Genomic DNA, 14615 nt, shown 5'->3' with positions numbered 1-14615 from the left:
TTCGGTCTCTTTGTGTGTTGTGACATGTGGAGAGATTGACAATAAAGCTGACTTTGACTTTTGACTTTGACTTTGTTTGAGATGAAAGTTTGGAGGGACGGCCGGGTCTTGGTAGATTTGCAGTGGTCTGATACTCCTTCCATTTCAATATAATTGCTTGCACAGTGCTCCTTGAGATGTTTAAAGCTTGGGAAATCTTTTTGTATCCAAATCCGGCTTTAAACTTCTCCACAACAGTATCTCGGATCTGCCTGGTGTGTTCCTTTGTCTTGATGGTTCTCTCTGCGCTTTAAACAGAACCCTGAGACTACCAAAGAGCAGGTGCATTTATACGGAGACTTGATTACACACAGGTGCATTCTATTTATCATCATCAGTCATTTAGGACAACATTGGATCATTCAAAGATCCTCACTGAACTTCTGGAGTGAGTTTGCTGCACTGAAAGTAAAGGGGCTGAATAATATTGCACGCCCCACTTTTCAGTTTTTTATTTGTTAAAAAAGTTTAAATAATCCAATACATTTTGTTCCACTTCTTGTTGATTCTTGACAAAAAATTAAAATTTTATATCTTTGTTTGAAGCCTGAAATGTGGCGAAATGTTGAAAGGTTCAAGGGGGCCGAATACTTTCGCAAGGCACTACAACACAACCATTCCAATTTACAAAGCAACTGTACTAGAGAGTTTACAAGTCCATACTCTGCGTCCTTCAGGGACTGGTTGCTCTGGTAGGATAGGAACAGCTTGGCCTAATGACAGGCTTTTGGCAAAATGCCTGTTAAGTGGACGCTTATTTAAATCTCACATAAAGTTCATCTATTGTGTCCTGTTTGTTATTGTCTGTGTGTATTTTCAATTACAGAAACTATGAGTACAGTAATTGCGCCCAATTTGTGGGGAAGGTGCTGGGTAGAGCTTAAGTGGTAGGCAAAGAGTGAGGTCGGTCTTGCCAGGCTATAGGTGATTATAGCTAAAGGGGAAATTAATTGTAGACAGGGTAAGAAGGTGTAGAACATTTTGTGATCTCAGAAACACAATAGAGTTCACCACTACTGTAGGACCCTTACCAGAGTACCATTCAGTTCCAGTTTAAGTGAGTTGATCTCCTGTTTGTATTTGCTAATGCCCATGGAATAATATTTTGCCTCAGCTGCAGGAGGCTGATTAATCTCTTTTGTTCATTTCAGGAATTTTATCATGGACTACATGCTGAACGTATGATTTTTGTTTGGGCGGGTATTCTTCTGTTTATAGCTTGCATTTACAGGTTTGGTTTTAGTTTTAATGTTTTTTGACAACACTGCAATAGAGACCTTGCTTCCAACTGGCCTGCTCTAAATTTAAATTAAGGTGTTAAAAAAATGAAAATGAAAAATTGCATTGTGCAAGTGGTCACAATCTTGTGTCTGTGCTCTACGGAAATGTATCACAGATATAAAATACCAGTGTCACATGCTCGTTCCACCCGCCATCCAATCAGTGATTTTACTTCGGTCAATTGTTCTCAGCCTGGCACTGATCAGAACCTCGGAAAGTTCTCTTTCTCTGCTCCTGCCCCTCTCGTCCTGTTATGCAGTCATCAGCATTGATTGTGTCGGTTCATCTGGCTTGCTACCTGTCTGATACCTGTATGCTACCCGTCAGTTACGCGACCTGTTATTCTGTTCTCCTGCCCGTGTTGCTCCCAGCTTTCCACTTCCCCTTTCCGCCCAACTCAATAAAGATCTGTGCTGCACGTGGTCGCTCTGTCTCTGCTCATGATAATCAGTTGTTCATACTAATTATTCAGTAAGTAAAAAATGACATTTAATTTGGTAGGATGGTGGTTATGACTGCTGCATTGTTTAGTGAGTAATCAGCTTCCACACACATTTGTTACAGATACTTACTGTTTTAAACTTCAGTAGATGTTTCATGTGCATTACGCCCTTGCTGTAGCTACCTGGTAGCAGTGAGTCGTCCTGCCCATTAATGACAGATACCAAGTCCCACAGGTTGCTGCTTCCCCCTGGAGGCTAGCAGGGAAAAAAACATGCACATAATTAGTCCAAAGTCAAGTATAATTTATCTATATAGCTCTTAATCACAGAACGGTCTCAAAGGACTACACGTGGCCAGAGTTGACAAATAACAACGTCCACTGATATTAAATACAGGTAGGCAACGGAAAAACACCCACAAAAAAAAATATTGGTCACAAATCGGTTAGAGCAGTTTCATTAAAGTACAATCAATTGGTTGATTCATGTAAATGAAGTCGCTGAGACACCAGACCAAAGCAGCACTCTTCTGATAATATATGCAAGTCAGCACATAATTGAAAGATTGTCCATGCTTGTGTAGCTCGCAAACGATCAAGCACCATGTTGCTCAACACCTGATCCAATCGTTCTCCAAAGTGTAATCTGTGGCATCAAAAGGCAATCCGGCATTACATCTTTCACATCAAAAGTGGAATCCTATTCAGTAGACTTATTTCCCAGTATTTACATATTTAATTCTGCAATCTAGTCCTACGTTTATACAGGTGACAGTTATCTATAGTAATGTGTTCAATGAACATAGTGGCTTTTTATAATTGTTTAAGTTATTAAATATTTGCACATGAAAAATAATCAGGAAATTAATTGCAGACTAAATATTAACTTTTTAGTAATGGTGTAACTAGTTCGTTACCAGAATTGGGATAAATGGTGTAGCAGTAGTGCTTCCAGTGCCAGGACTCCCTGGAACCCCAGACCTGTTCGTGAAGTTTCCCCTGGCGTTTTCTTGCCCCACCACCAGGCTAAGCTATTCACTTGAATGAGAGCACAGGGTGCTGGCTTCAAGCGGCCACTCCGCGGAGGCCTTGGAAGCTGGAGTGTGATAACAACTGAGCCGTACCGTTTCCTTTTCAACTGTACTTTTTCATTCGCAGCTGGACACTAGAATCGTGCAGACTTATTCGACATTGGATGTCAATAGAAATTGCTAGTTCTAGTGACTTTTTACCGCACTTTAAACATCTCAGACGAGAGCGCAACCAGTAAGACTAGTGAGACTAGCATTCTCAGTGATTCAAAACAGCAGCGGTTCTGCAGAAAATGAATTACTGCACTTTAGTAGCATTGTTCACTGCATCTAAGTTTGACTCTGTACCAAATTGTAGTATCAAACTATTACAAACTATCACACGATTACAAATTACATCAACAAATAGAAAAGAGTTACCGAACAGCATTCGGAGAACCAACGCAGCTTCTTGGCGGTAATGTCAGAGCATAGTTTTTCCAGCTCCTGTTTGATGTCTCTTGATACTTTGCCACAGAGCAGTGGTGGAGAGTTGGGAACCATAGCTTTATCTGCAAGACACACAACCTGTGAGGGTCTATACCAGTCGTGAGCAAACTACGGCCCGCGGGCCACATCCCGCCAAACCTGAATAAATTGGATTATTATAAAAATGTTGGGGTCATTTTCCCTGCAATGACTGTGTTTCCCCAGTAGATGGGGAAACGCTCGCTCGCGCTTTTACTCCCGGAAGCCGTGTCATAAAGCTCAGTGCACACTCACAAGTGCGTGTACGTACTCAGTAGTACGGACCCGGCGCACTACGCTCTATTTCCTTCAGTGTTGAGATTGCATTTCGAGTGTGGGCTGTGACGTCAGCATTCTCGAAATTCGTGCGCTGAGCTTTCAGATGCAGTTTCACGCCAAAGCCACCCACAAACCTTACCCTGGAACCCTTCCATTAAAATGAGTGGCCCAAGGAAAAGAAAGGTGGACACTGAGTGCAGAGTGTTTAAAAAGGAGTGGACAATTATTTGGCTGGACCTATGTGTGTGAGCAGACGTCCAGCCACATGAACATCATAATGTGTACAAATAGCAGCGATTGAAACTAGCGACCAGTCTCATTTTCAAACAATGCAGGATGCTCAAGGACATTGATGCACCACCTGTTTGCGACTAATCTTAACTTTTAAAGTTATTAAGGCCGACTTTAAGGAGGTGTTTCCCGTTTCTTCACCTCTGTCACCAGGTGTTTGTGAGTTAAAGATTTACTTCTGATTTTCAGATATCCGTCACCGTGTTGCCGTTTTGATTTCTTTATTATTTTTATTTCGCTGTACTCTTTCACTGATTCTTCAATGGTCAGAATGTTTGCCGTTTGATTTGATTTCGCCTCATAAGTTTAACATCTTTCATAAATCTGACCTGCAGGTGCTGAAGTGATGGAAACTGTTATTCATAATAACAGTGTCTTATTTAATGAGAATCAGTGATAGTAGTTTTTTGTTGAAATCTTTTTTTAATGCTGTTGATAAATGCATGTTTTCAAAAAGCTTTTTTTGAATATCCATGCTTTACTACCCACTAAAGGCCAAAACCTTTTATGCGACGACCTTTACGTGTCGTTCATATTACTTTAGACCAGGGGTGGCCAACCCGCGGCTCGCCAGCCACATGCGGCTCTTTGGCTGGTTTCATCCGGCTCTTTTACGTTCATATCAACAGTTTTGCTCCTCTTATTTATTGGGTTATTTGTTTATTATTTATATTCATCACTCATTTTATTTATTTATTATTTATTGTTTGTGCCTTCTTGTTTTTATTTTGTGTCGTCTAATTGTATGTTTATCGTGTACTGTGTCTCGTCACCGTGGGATGGAGGAAACGGAATTTCGGTTTCTTTGTGTGTCTTGACATATGAAGGGATTGACAATAAAGCTGACTTTGACTTTGTGTTTATTTTTTGTGGGTATTTGCTTCGCTTGAGTTCAATATGGTATTTTGGTCAAACGCGCATGCGCGTGAGGTGAAATCCCGCAAAGGAGGAGGGACAAACCCATTTAAGGAGTGTCAATTTCGCTCTCAAAATGGCAAGGAAAAAATGCACAGCTAAACAAATATATGACGATGAACACAGGGCAGAGCGATTGGTTTTGCTGGCTTCTTAATGAATGGCGACTGTGACTACGGGGGCCCATTAGGTCCAGAAAAGCTGACAAGACGCTAAACCAGGGGTGGCCAAGGGGGGGGGGGGGTGCGACGGTGTTCATGTGTGCTCATGTGTATGATGTGGCTCTGTGCGATGACACAGTAAAAAATGTGGCTCTTAGTCTCTGACTGGGTGGCCACCCCTGCTTTAGACAAACACTATCTATCTGCTCCTGGTTCGGCCCTCCCGGTCAAAATTTAGAACCCAATTCAGCCGGCAAGTTAAAAAGATTGCACACCCCTGGTCTATATCTTTGTAGAATCCAGAACAGAACAAAACAGAACTAACCCAGTATGAATAAAGCTTACCAGTATTTCCAATTATTTTCTCCCAAGGTTGGTTGGTGAGGATGTTTAGCAGCAGAGGAGAGATTAGAGGGGTCAAAGACCAAAGCCTCACTGTGCTGTCTCTGCTACAACTGGCCATGGTGAAAGGACGATTCTGATGGCATGTTAAACCTAAACACACACACATGCACATGCACACGCACGCACACACACACACACAAACACACACACACTCCCCCAGAGACATACGCACGCACACCCACACACAAATTAGATTTGAGAATAATTAATTATAATAAGATCTTTTTGTTGTTACTTTTCAGACTTCTATAAAAGAAACTATACCATTGGCTATCTATTGTAATTCTACAACAAGGGGGTGTCACTGCCCATTTTGAAATTGAGATCTACTTCTTTGAGCCATGATTCAATGGTAGTAAGTCAATCAGTGAGTCAGTCAGTCAGTTTGTTTGGTACATACTTCTGAAATAACACATTTAATCAAATTACTAAAATTGTTTTATTTTTTATATTTTGATATATTTTGATAAACTGACATCCACTTCTTTAAGCCATGATTTAATACAATGAGTTAATTACTCAGTCAGTCAGTGAGTAAGTCAGTTTGTTACATACTTCTGAAATAACACATTTAATCAAATTACTAAATTGCTTTATTTTTGATGTTCTGTTTCTCATGACCAAATAGGGTGTCCAAAACCCAAACCTTCATCAGGACATTCTCTCACATTTAAAGATGTGATAATGTGGTATCAATATGGAACACTTTATTCCTATAAAGCCTCGGCAAATGCTAACATTTAAAAATTATCAAAACCCTAGGAAATCTCAACGTCCCATGAGTAATGCTTCTTTTTAAAACAGGCCTGCAATCTACTCATTTGTTCCTTGGGGGTTCACCTACATTCAAAGAAATAATTTGTTGAAAATGTGCTCGGTGAACGTAATAAAAATATGGAAATAATTTCCACCTACCGTAAGTTTCGGACTAAAAGTCGCGTTTTTTTTCATAGTTTGGGTGGGGGGGCGACTTATAATAAGGAGCGACTTGTGTGTTTTTTTTCAAAAATTATCCAAAAACAAAAAGTGAAACCGCAATAAACGAACCGCAATGTAGCAAGGGATTACTGTAATTTGAATTTCAAGTGACGTCAGCAGCGCAACGCGGCGTGGCGCAGCGGTTGTTTACATAAAGGACAAAGATTGATCACGGGTTGACGAAGATGATGAAGGACCCCACGTACTACCGGCATCATTAGCGGCTTTGTTTCTAAGTGACACGACGGACGAAGAGTTTGAAGGATTTAAGGATTTGGAGTGACACAGACTATTAGGGCTTTTACGCACGCCCAGTCCTACTCTACGGAGCTCCCTTTCACCTCCGTGGATAGAAGTCGGGGGCCGGCGCTCGGCCGGGTGGCTGTCCGGGGACGGTGGATGGGGCTCGGTCATGGCTTTTACGCACGCCCAGTCCTATTCTATGGAGCTCTCTTCCACTTCCGTGGCTGGAAGTCCATACCGCCACACGCCTGGAAGTTTGTTTTGTTAAATAAAGAGCCGTTTACCAAACCCACGTCTTTACTTGAACTTCGTTAACGCTACAATATAGTTATATAGTAGATCTGTGGAATAACGACAGGCTGACGTCAGGGCGCACACGCGGCGTTGTTGACAAAGGACGAGGAATTTGATCGATGGATTTAATGATTTAGAGTGCACAGATGGTTTGATAATACTATTGCTTATATAATAGTTATTTGATATCTAATTTATATATCGTTATATGGGCCTGTGGAATATTTTGAAGTGCAAGCGCCGTCAGCTGCGCACACCCATTGTTGACAAAGGACGATCGATGGATTTAATGATTTGGAGTGACACAGATGGTTTGATAACATTATTGCTTATATAATAGTTATTTGATATATAATTTATATATCGTTATATGGGCCTGTGGAATATTTTGAAGTGCAAGCGCCGTCAGCGGCGCGCACGCATTGTTGACAAAGGACGATTGATGGATTTAATGAATTGGAGTGACACAGATGGTTTTATTAACGTGTTATTTATGTAATAGTTTTTTGAATAACTCTGAATTTTACGTCAGGGCCGTTCTCAAGTCTTAGTTTGTGTTTATGTCACGTTAGCATACCTATCGTTTAGCCTGTTGCTCGTTCATGACTGCTCTTGGTGTTGGAATTTGTCGAATAAATTGCCCCCCAAAATTCGACTTATACTCCGGAGCGACATATATGTTTTTTTTTCACTTTTTGGGGCATTTTATGGCTGGTGCGACTTATACTCCGGAGCGACTTATAGTCAGAAAATTACGGTAATTACTATTTTGTTGAACCAACTATAATTGCAAATAGTCAAGTTAAGTGAACATAAGTACATTTTCCATTTGTTTATACAAAATACGCCCATTATGCTTTTTCTCAGTATACCCAAAATAACTCCACATATACAGGGAGAAGATGCTAACTCGCATAGGAATGCCAAAGCATGGATTTGAACCCATGACCTCAGAACTACAAGCTAAGCAGAAAAGAAACTCCACACAAACAGGGAGAAGATGTTAACTCATATGGGGAAAGCCAAAGCATGGATTTGAACCCATGACCTCAAAACTGGAAGTTAAACAGTTGCCTACTTTACCACAATGGTTATTTTCACTCCAAATGGCATGTTAGGCAAATTTTGTACCAGGTGATAGTCCACACTTGTTAAAGTCACAGCAGAGAAAGGTAATTGACTTCTGTTATTTCAATATGAAATTATCTATTAATTGTGACGTGAACCATGTTTTATCCAAATACTACTTAATGTTGTTCCTCTTACAAATATGATTACCGTATTTTCCGCACTATTAGGCACACTTAAAAGCTTAAAATTTACTCAAAAAAACACAGTGCGCCTTATAATGAAGAGTGCCTTATATATGGATCAATAGATGAATTTGTTGATCCATACTGTTTGTACACAGCGCTCCGCCAAAATGTTTCGGTACGTTTTAGTACGACCAGTAAATTACAAGGTCGCATTGCTTCCCAGCATTACGGCAACCGTGGTCAGGGGGCGTCACTGAATAGCCGTTGTACCCATGAGGCTATTTCATTTCAAAATAGGCTGTTCCGTTAATGTTTGAGTACATTTACGTATCAATATACAACAAAATCATAAATAAGGAGCACCAATGTGTTAAATCAGTCTTTATTCGGTTCCGATCACTTTTACGGAAGAGAGTTTGAGAGACGTGATTGTTTACAGGGGGCTACCATGACACTTTGCTGAGGCTCATGGGAGTCTGCGAGCTGAGGCTCAAGGGAGTTAGCAGGAGGCTAATGCTATAATGATAGCTGCTATACGCACAAGGCTATTTCTTTTCAAAATAGGCTGCTCCGTTGAGGTTTCAAATACATTTACGGATCGATATGGAAGGGAAACATAAGTAAGCAGTACCAATGTGTTAGATCGAACTTTAGTCGGTTCTTTTATAGGAGATAGTAAACAATCGCGTTCCTCAAACTGAGGGCTAATTGGTTATTGGTTAGTGGATGCATACCGCAATCCTAGTCAACCTCAGTTTGTTGCAGTATAGCTTCTATTTTATGCGCCTTTTAAGCTGGTGCGCTCTATATATGAAATCATTTCTAAAATAAAACATTCTATGAGGGTGCGCTTTATAATCCAGTGCGCTTTTTGGAGCAAAAAATACGGTACCTATTGATTTAAGTAAATGAACTAGGCAGCCAATCTCATTTTTTGCTGGCGAACCCTGTTCTACAGCCTTTCATTCTTTCGAGCCATTATTTTTACCGTAAACATCAGCACCATGATCATAGACTGTGTCCAGGCAGTTGCCATCTCTTGTGTCCCAAACTCTGATTGTATAATCCCAAGAGCCTAGAAAAAAAAAAACGTTAAGGAGCCAGTGTGTGTACATTTTTGATTTATCAATGTTGTTTAGTGGTCAAATAATAGAGTGCAATGACCCAAGTCATTTTCTTGATATGCTATAACTTCCATGTTCATGTTTGTTGTATGTTTTAGGCTTGTTATTTGTTCATTTTTTTCCTAGTTGCATCTGGACTATAACTTTGTTCATTTATAAACGCTGACTGATCTTATTTTAACAGTTGAAGAGCGAACTGTATAATACAAAAAGTATAGTTACAGTTGGTACAAAAAGCATACCTGAAATTAGGAGGTATGGAATCTCTGTGTTCCACATCAGGCCTCTGACTGGTGCTGTATGACCACTCAACACATTGATACATGCATCCTGTGTGTAGTCCCATATACGAACAGTACTGTCCAAACATAATCACAAGTGCTCTTTTAATTTAAAGTTGTTTTTTAACAGCACAATGTACAGATAAATTCACTTGTGCATATTGTACAGTATTGTATGCTCATACATTATTATCATTTCATTTATCTTTAGAGTTTGGGGGGGAAATTGTCTTTAACAGTTTGTGTTTCAACCCACCCATCATCTGATCCAGAACACAGTATCCCCTCTCTGAGCGGAGACCAACGGACATGAAATACTTTAGCTAGGTGTCCAATGAAGACTTTGAGTGGCTGGTCTGAGCTGGTGGCCAGGTAATACACGCGAACATTCTTATCCTCACAACCAGTAGCAATCATATCCCTGCGGGAAGAGTTCAGCCATTATAAAACAGTTATAGCTATGTTAGTGTCTAAAATAATAACCTGATAGCGTTATCTTGCAATTGTGTTTTATTTTCTGTATGGATTCAGTAATAATTGACATGATACTTTGCTTTTCCTGTTAAAAAGGTAGAACATACTTGTTGTTTTGACTCCAGTCACAGCCAAAGACTGCAGCAGGATGTTTGTACTTGTGAAGGATTTTACCATCAATGGTTCGAATAATGCTGTTAAAAAAAGGAGACAAAAACTCAAGATACATACGTACATAATGTATGTAATCAGCATTTTGGAAGAATATTGATATCCATCCATGCATTTTCTATACCCCTTGTCCCCATGGGGGTCGCGAGCGTGCTGGAGCCTATCCCAGCAGTCATCAGGCAGTAGGCGGGGGACATCCTAAACTGGTTGCCAGCAGGGCACACAGAGACGAACAACCATTCACACTCGCACTCACGATTTGGAGTGTTCAATTGGCCTACCAAGCTTGTTTTTGGGGATGTGGGAGGAAACCAGAATGCCCGGAGAAAAGCCACGCAGGCACGGAGAGAACATGCAAACTCCACACAGGGAGGGCCGGTGGTGGAATCGAACCCACACCCTCCTAACTGTGAGGCGGACGTGCTAAGCAGTGTGCTAACCAGTGTGCTGCCAAACCGCCAGAATATTGATATATACTGTAATATAATAATGTAAAACTAAAATTACCACTTACCAGAATCCATCACCACTACAGGTTGCAATTCGCTTTGAATCTTTGTGACTCCAGGATATACAAAATATGCCATTTTTACCATGCTGGAGGAAGATTAAACGAACATTAACAAAAGGTCACATTTTCATTCAGTTACATAGACTTCAAGTATTAAAAGAAACCAGATAACATATTTGACCCAGGAAAAGGTGAGGCAAATCATGTTTCTTATTTCTTTTTTTACAACACACAAAAGGACTGTACCATATCATATACACCTGCAATATACATACAGCAAAATAGAATAAAAAATAATTAGATTCTATTTGAAATAAACAGATCATGCCCACACATCCACAACCTCCTTTTGTAAAATCGGGCGCAGTGTTACGAAATATGGAAAAAACATAATCTTATAATATATTATAGCAGTGAAGCAAGAAACCTCATTAAAGCGTGTGATTATTTTTCCTTTCCGGATGTCCCAAATGAAAGCTCCATTGCGTGATGTTGCTCCTGCAATGCAGTTTAGGTCACCTTCGAAGCACACAGAGTGTTTTACATTCTTCTGTTAAAACTGGGAAATTGTACTGAATTTGTGTGTACATGAGTAAGTGTGGGTGGGTGTGCTTATGTTACCTGGAGCCCAGGACAAGGAGTAAACCACACCTTCATTGCCTGGGGAGGTATAAACTGCTGTTAGTGTGTTTGTGTCCCATATTTTGATGGTTCCGTCAAAACTAGCAGTGGCCAACAAGTTAGGATCATCAGGGTTGAACTTGCAATCGAAGATGGTCTCGACATGGCCCTGCAAATGGTCAACTGTCATGAATTCTTCTAAGACATAATTGAAAAACATTTTTCAGTTACTTAAAGAAAACATTTTTTCATTGTTTTTAAAAAAAATGCAAAATGCAACTCCTTTCATTAGAATACCAGGTCTCGTAGAAAGTCCCACTTCTTGGCACCCATGTCATAGAGTCCTACCCCTCCATCCATAAAACAACACACTACATGGCCAGGAGGCAAAGAGAAGGACTGGTTCTGTGACAAGGTCGGGGGAGGTACTGCCTCACTCGTAGAGCTGGTGTGTTGACTTTTACCGGAACAACAGGAACTCTGAGCTATAAGTGACAGAATCAAACAAAACTATTACATATACTGTACTACAGGTGCATCACAATCAATTAGAATTTCATCGAAAAGTTCAACTGGACAATTTCAGTTCAATTCAAAAATTGGAGCTCATATGTATATTATGCAGAGGGAAGCACGATGGTTGACTGGTTGGCACGTTCGCCTCACAGTCCAGAGGTTGTGGGTTTGCCTTACTGTGTGGAGTTTGCATGTTCTCTCCGTTTCTGTGCGGGTTTCCTCAGTGTACTCCTTTCACATTCTTAAAACATGTTCATAGCTGTGATTTTGAGTGTGAAGGGTTATTTATCTGTGTGCACCCTGTGATATCGCTGCCTACTGTCCAAAAACTGGTGGGATAGGCTTCAGCACACCCATGAACCTCATGAAGATAAGTGGTTCAGAAAATTAATTGATCGATATAATTTAGATTCACGACACACAATTTCGAAAAATTTTAACATTCCATAAAGAGCCAATCTAGTTTTTTAATGGTGGTAGACGGCCACACTTGGTTGAAAGGTCAGCCTCCGTGGAACCATGGATTTCCATCCATCCATCCATCCATCCATCCATCCATCCAGCCATTTATTTTGTCATCGTATGTTGTCACTAGGGCCGTGTGGTGGATTTTTTAAGTCCAACTTTAATATTTCTCCAAGCCGAACTCGGAGGTTTGTTGCACAGATGCATATCTGAAATTGATGGACTCGAATGGGCCACGTGCATGGCTACGCTTAATTGCATCTCTAGCCCTGACAAAAGAAGCATTCGCCCTGCTATGGCTGATGCAGCCAATCCAGTGTCCAGTGAAGAGGCTGACCGCTGCACTCGTTTTTCAAGTAACTTTGAATATTTTTTCCCCTTAATAGAAAAATGCATTTTATGTTTATCTTGTGTGATCTTTACTTGCATTTGCTGTTCTTAAACATTTAAGTCGAGAACCAGAAGGTGCAAATACATTTTCACTATAATGAAATGGTGTGACGTGCCGTGCCAGAGGACGCTCAGCTTCCCTCAGCCACACCCCTTTCATCACCGTAAATTCTGTCACCTACTCCCTCTTGTTATCTCATGTATTTAAACCCTGTGTGTTTCTCTGTGTCGGTGTCTACTGTTGCTTTCCGTCTGTGTCTGCGCCTGTGGTTCCTGTCCTGCTCATCCATTCACCCCCGGTCTTGTGTGGAGGCTCACGGTCAGAATCTGTTCCCGTGTCTGTTCCGTGTCCGAGTCGACTTCTGTTTCCTGCCTGCTGTCCGTGAGCCTCTGTCCCGCCTGTGTCTTTGTTCGTCCACCTCCCTTCCCTTCAATAAACCCTAGTCCAAGCTGTATTTGGTCACCCTGCTCCACTCAATCATCACAAATGGTATCTTTTATCTTTATCTTAATCTTTAATCTTAATCTTAATCTTTTATCTATCTATCATTATTCTTGTGCTTTGTCCTTGAGACGTGCAAATTATTAGGCTACATGCAGTATACAGGAGGCCTATAATGAAAGTTGCATGTGACCATGGGTGTAGCCAGAAATCCTTCTTTGGGGTGGCCAGGGTGACACAATATCTCACCGAAAGGTGGCCATAAGCATATGTAAATGCACATGACCGCAGTTGTACATCTGGATTCCCGTAACCGTTTCAACTCCCTGAAAACTCAGTTTATCATACCAGCCACATTCAGGATTTCATGAAATAAAATTCACACCAATCCAAAAACTTGCTCAACACATTTAAAATACGAGCAAGATCAAATAAAAACAGAAGGCAATGTTTTGCATCTTAATCTACCAGATAATGCGAGCTTATTATCCATGGCTTTGCTTTAGTGTACTATCGCAGTCTATTTCTATCTCATGCACTGATTTGCTAGCTACAGCCAATCACATTGATCGATTGTCATTGATGCAGGACACCATTTCGTAGACTGTAATTGAGGGCCCATTCATTCAAATCGTATCTAAAAATCACAATGACATACAAGTCTCTTAATTCTTCCCAATTCTTAATGTTACTTAGGTTACCCTATTTTTCGTTCCATAAGGCGCACTGGATTATAAGGCGCACCCTCATTTAATTTTTTATTTTAGAAATTATTTCTTATATAGGGCGCACCGGATTAAAAGGTGCATAAAATAGAAGTTATACTGCAACAAACTGAGGTTGACTATGGTTGCAGTATGCATCCACTAGCAAATAACCAATGAGCCCTAAGTAAACAATCGGGTTTCTCAAACCATCTCCTATAAACGTGATTGGAACCGACTAAGGTTCGATCTAACACATTGATACTGCTTATGTTTCCCTTCCACATCGATCCGTAAATTTACTTGAAACATTAACGGAGCAGCCTACCGTAATTTTCGGACTATAAATCGCGTTTTTTTTCATAGTTTGGGTGGGGGGGCAACTTATAATAAAAATATAAAAAATTCCCCCCCCCCCAGAAAAGTGAAACCACGATAAAGCAAGGGATTACTGTAATTTGAATTTCAAGTGACGTCAGCAGCACGGCGTGACGCGGCGGTTGTTTACATAAAAAACAAAGATTGATCACGGGATGACGAAGTTGACGAAGGGCCCCACGTACTACTGGCATCATTAGCGGCTTTGTTTCTAAGCGACACGGCGGACGAAGAGTTTGAAGGATTTAAGGATTTGGAGTGACACAGAAGGTTTGAAAAACTATTATGGCTTTTACCCACGCCCGGTCCTACTCTAAGGAGCTGTCTTTCACCACCGTGGATTGAAGTCAGGGGCCGGCGCTCGGCCGGGTGGCTGTCCAGGGACAGGTGGACGGGGCTCGGTCATGGCTTTTACG

General features: G+C 40.8%; 1 protein-coding gene across 4 annotated transcripts in view; it reads right to left on the bottom strand.

Annotated features, from left to right (window-relative positions):
• The window catches only part of LOC133151881 (WD repeat-containing protein 17-like), a 62902-nt gene that overhangs the window by 28467 nt on the left and 19820 nt on the right, over nucleotides 1–14615 (bottom strand). For all 4 annotated transcript variants that reach the window (XM_061275280.1, XM_061275283.1, XM_061275282.1 and 1 more), the window contains exons 8-18: nucleotides 11602–11789; nucleotides 11305–11473; nucleotides 11111–11202; nucleotides 10687–10769; nucleotides 10109–10195; nucleotides 9784–9948; nucleotides 9489–9604; nucleotides 9111–9197; nucleotides 5292–5441; nucleotides 3214–3344; nucleotides 1893–2018 (exon numbers count right to left, since the gene is read on the bottom strand). In XM_061275280.1, coding sequence (XP_061131264.1) covers nucleotides 1893–2018; nucleotides 3214–3344; nucleotides 5292–5441; nucleotides 9111–9197; nucleotides 9489–9604; nucleotides 9784–9948; nucleotides 10109–10195; nucleotides 10687–10769; nucleotides 11111–11202; nucleotides 11305–11473; nucleotides 11602–11789 — 1394 coding nt within the window. The remainder of the gene's footprint in view (nucleotides 1–1892; nucleotides 2019–3213; nucleotides 3345–5291; nucleotides 5442–9110; nucleotides 9198–9488; nucleotides 9605–9783; nucleotides 9949–10108; nucleotides 10196–10686; nucleotides 10770–11110; nucleotides 11203–11304; nucleotides 11474–11601; nucleotides 11790–14615) is intronic.

Source organism: Syngnathus typhle, linkage group LG3 (assembly GCF_033458585.1).
Source record: "Syngnathus typhle isolate RoL2023-S1 ecotype Sweden linkage group LG3, RoL_Styp_1.0, whole genome shotgun sequence".
Taxonomy (NCBI): domain Eukaryota; kingdom Metazoa; phylum Chordata; class Actinopteri; order Syngnathiformes; family Syngnathidae; genus Syngnathus; species Syngnathus typhle.
This window is presented reverse-complemented; position numbering and strand designations above follow the sequence as displayed.